This window comes from Alligator sinensis, unplaced genomic scaffold (genome assembly GCF_000455745.1).
Source record: "Alligator sinensis unplaced genomic scaffold, ASM45574v1 scaffold907_1, whole genome shotgun sequence".
NCBI lineage: Eukaryota > Metazoa > Chordata > Crocodylia > Alligatoridae > Alligator > Alligator sinensis.
In genome coordinates, this window is record NW_005841925.1 from 22,426 (window position 1) to 25,854 (window position 3,429).

General features: G+C 54.0%; 1 protein-coding gene across 1 annotated transcript in view; it reads left to right on the forward strand.

Annotated features, from left to right (window-relative positions):
• Positions 1-3,429, forward strand: part of B4GALNT4 (beta-1,4-N-acetyl-galactosaminyltransferase 4) — a 52,915-nt gene that overhangs the window by 12,456 nt on the left and 37,030 nt on the right. The window contains exons 3-4 of the mRNA XM_006019207.2: positions 853-963; positions 2,817-2,912. Coding sequence (XP_006019269.1) covers positions 853-963; positions 2,817-2,912 — 207 coding nt within the window. The remainder of the gene's footprint in view (positions 1-852; positions 964-2,816; positions 2,913-3,429) is intronic.

Below are 3,429 nucleotides of genomic sequence, written 5' to 3' on the forward strand. Positions count from 1 at the left end.
AGCATCTAAGCACATCCCCATGCATCCTGCCATCTCCCTTCCCCGCCTGTCTGCACTCACCTGTTCTCTCTCATCTAGCACTCAAACTCTAAGCCAGCTGAAACAGTCTGTCCACTCCACCCCCTGGTCACTGGGGATGTTTCCCACTGTGCCCTGCTGGATTCCCCAGGCCGGGGTCTGTAAAGAAGCAGGGAATGTATTAGGTGTATGCAGCAGCTTGCACAATGAGCATTAATCCCTGATCTGGGCCTTGAGGAGCTACTGCAATGCAAATAAATGATGATGGCAGTCAGCAGGGAGTGTTGCTATTAAAAGGGTGCTGGGTACTGGGAGGATGGACCAGAAAGGCCTTGGAGTCTATGGCATGCACTCAGAGTTTGCTGCCCTATCACATTAGTGATCAGACTAGCCCTGGCTGGCAATTCCAGGGCTAGAGCAAACAAAGTAAGATGGTTAGAGCCCACGCTGCTTCTTGCAAAGGGATTGGTCCTACCAGGTCCCCTGTTGAGGCTATTCCTATAACCCAGCCTAAAATTTCCCCCTGGCTTCCATGGGATACAGAATCCTGTCCTAAGCTGCTGCACAGCATCGCAGCACACAAATTTTGCAGTGTTGGCTCCTCAGAGTGGGCTTCACTTCCCAGGTAGCTAACATCATTTGCTGGGCTCAAACCTCTGCTGCTCAAAATTGGGTGGCTTCTCTGATGTCAGAGGCCACTTGCATTGGCACCAGCAGCAGAGACTTTGGCTTCTTCACTGCAAAGCATTCTGGGATGGGAGGTTTGCATCCCCCTTCTCCACTGACCCCCTCCGTGGGTGGCTCCTTTCTCATTGTCTCCTGTTCCCTCAACAGAACGAAGGGCAGGATGGTGACAGCTGGTTTTCACGAGGCCAAGGGCCAGGCCGAGCTGGAAGGGCCCCTGTCCTGAACATGACCAAGCAAGTTCTGCCCTGGAACGACCAGGTAAGCAGGGGCAGGGAAGTTCTGTTTTGGGGGAGTGGAGGAGGCAGAGCCAGGGAAGAAGGAAGAGGTTCTGGGAGAACGACTGCAAAAGAGAGTAGCTTCTTTTCCCCACTGATACATGGACAACCCTGCAGTAATAAGAACTATTGCAGAGGCTTGGGTGCATCTGCCCAGTTGGCTGCAGCTCTACAGTGCTATTGTCCAGGGCTCATGCCTCCCTCTAGGCCAGCCCTAGGCCTGGAGGTGTGACAGCATCAGCCCCACAGCCAAGAGAGAACAGAAGCCACAGAGTTTCATACATCGCATCTTGCTAGAGGATGTAAACCATCAAGATCCCTGGCGCTGGCCCCATGCATGGTGCCCCCCAGCAGAGCTGTAGTCAAAACACAGTTTGGGTCAGAGCTCAGTGCTGTCACCCAGATAATCAGCCACCTGTGCCCCAGCACCTACCTGCATAATGAGTTCATACATTATTCCAGCTGCAGCTCCTCTGCTTCTGTGACAGTGGAAGTCCCTGTGGGTCCTAGGCTGTGGCTGAGAAGTGCTGATTAGCAGAGTGGGATTAGGGAGGAGGGGCAAGGGTACTGGGCACTGCTCCCCAGGCCTCCTCTGGGTGACTGCTGTGATTAGATCACAGAGTGATCCAAAAGAGTGAGAGCCAGGCCACATCATTGCCTGGTGGGCTTTGCTCTGGGACCAGGTATGAGTATTTGTCCATTGTCCTGGGAACTTCCTCCATACAGCCACTCCATACAGCCACTCAGATTCCCCTTTGAAGCAAAAAGGAGACCCAATGGTCATCTCAGTGTCAGTCACTGCTCAAGGGCCCCTCTTGCTCATCCTTTGGGTGGTCTTCTGGTGAGTGGCTTAGATCACCTCGTGTAGCCTCAGTTCTGGATCTCCTCATGGCCATCCACCCTGGGCTGGTCAAGTGGCTGGACTAGGCTCAGAGCTTTTTGAAAGGGAATCACTACACTGGGCTCTCCAGGAATTTCCCTGGAGGTTCTCCCTTCCCTGAGCATGCCCACATGCAGGAAGGTCCTGGCCTGCCCATTCTCCAGCACGTGTCTGTCTGCAGCCATCCTAGCTCGTGTGGCAACGGACTCTGACATGAGTCTGGGGGCTGCACTCTCTCCTCCACTCAGGCTGGGTCTGGCAGTTTAAAAAGATGTGAAGTGTGTAATAGGCCCCCCTCTGTGCTCAGTCATGGTGAATATGATTGTGTTACAACCCTGTAGCCAGGGCTTTAGCCCTTTACCACAAGTTGTAAGCAGTAGCTGCTTTCTTCTCTGTAGTTTCAGTCCTGGGGTGTTGGCTAAGATGGTGGCTGCCGAGCGAACTAATAACTGGTACTTCCTTGCCTTGCTGTGGAGCTGGGAGGATTGTCAGGAGAGGCAAGAAATCTGGGTCATTGCTGAACCAGTCAGTGAACCTCTAGTACCAGGTCTCTGCAATGATGTATGTATGGGTGAGGGGGCTGTTTGGTCTCAGTGGAAGACCCTTGTCACTGAAACTTGAGCTCAGCCTGCATGGATACCATGCTAGGTCCGTGGCTTTCTTTTGGCTTCCTGTTACCCAGGGATTTGCTCTGTCTGGGTGCAGATGGTAGAGAAGGCTTCTACAGCCTTGTCCAGTTTGGTAATTTACTCCCATTTCAGCCACTAGCACATCTGTGACTAGGGATCTCTTCACCGCAACAAGTGTAAGCTCAGCTGGTTCACTGGGGTCTAATCCAGCAAATTCTTTGGACGTTGGGTATGATCTTTCACTGGTGCTGTTGAGTGCTCAGGGGGTTTCTGGCTTTTGGGGCAGGGAATGTGCTCATGTCCCCATGTGGGGTTGTCATTCTGCAGTACAAAGGGAAGGCAAACCTGCACGTCTTCGAGGACTGGTGTGGAGGGGCTGTGAGGCAGCTGAGGAAGAACCTCCACTTCCCGCTTTTCCCTCATGTGAGTCCCAAGTCCTTCCTGCTCTGGGGAGGAGGCATGATCCCTCCTGTCTGCTATGCAGCAGGGGGTTAGGGAGTGGATGAGGGTGGTTCCCATCTCCCTCAGCAATGAATGGGCCTAGTCTGTCCCCTCTTGCCCTGAGTTTGATCTCTGCCAAACCATTCAGACCCTCGGGGGCCGAGCCAGTGCCCAGTGTAGTCACTGCCAGTCCTTGTATCAGGTGCTGATCCCAGTGGAACTAACCAGGCTCCATGGGGAAGCTGTCTCTGGGGAAAATTTGCCGATACAGGGGCCAGATGGTCACCACTCGCTCAGGCTGCCCTAAGCAGGATAGTGAAGGGGGGACTTCGGCCCTCCACTGGGGAGGCAGTTAGGATGCCCCTGTTGCTGGGGACCAGTGAAACAGGACCCTTAAAATAGCAGGGGGCCATGGGGTGGAACCAGGCTGTGGGGTGAGGAGGGCTCTTCTGCCTTGTCCATGAGGGCGCAGTGTGAGCCCAAGGTGCGTGATGCATTC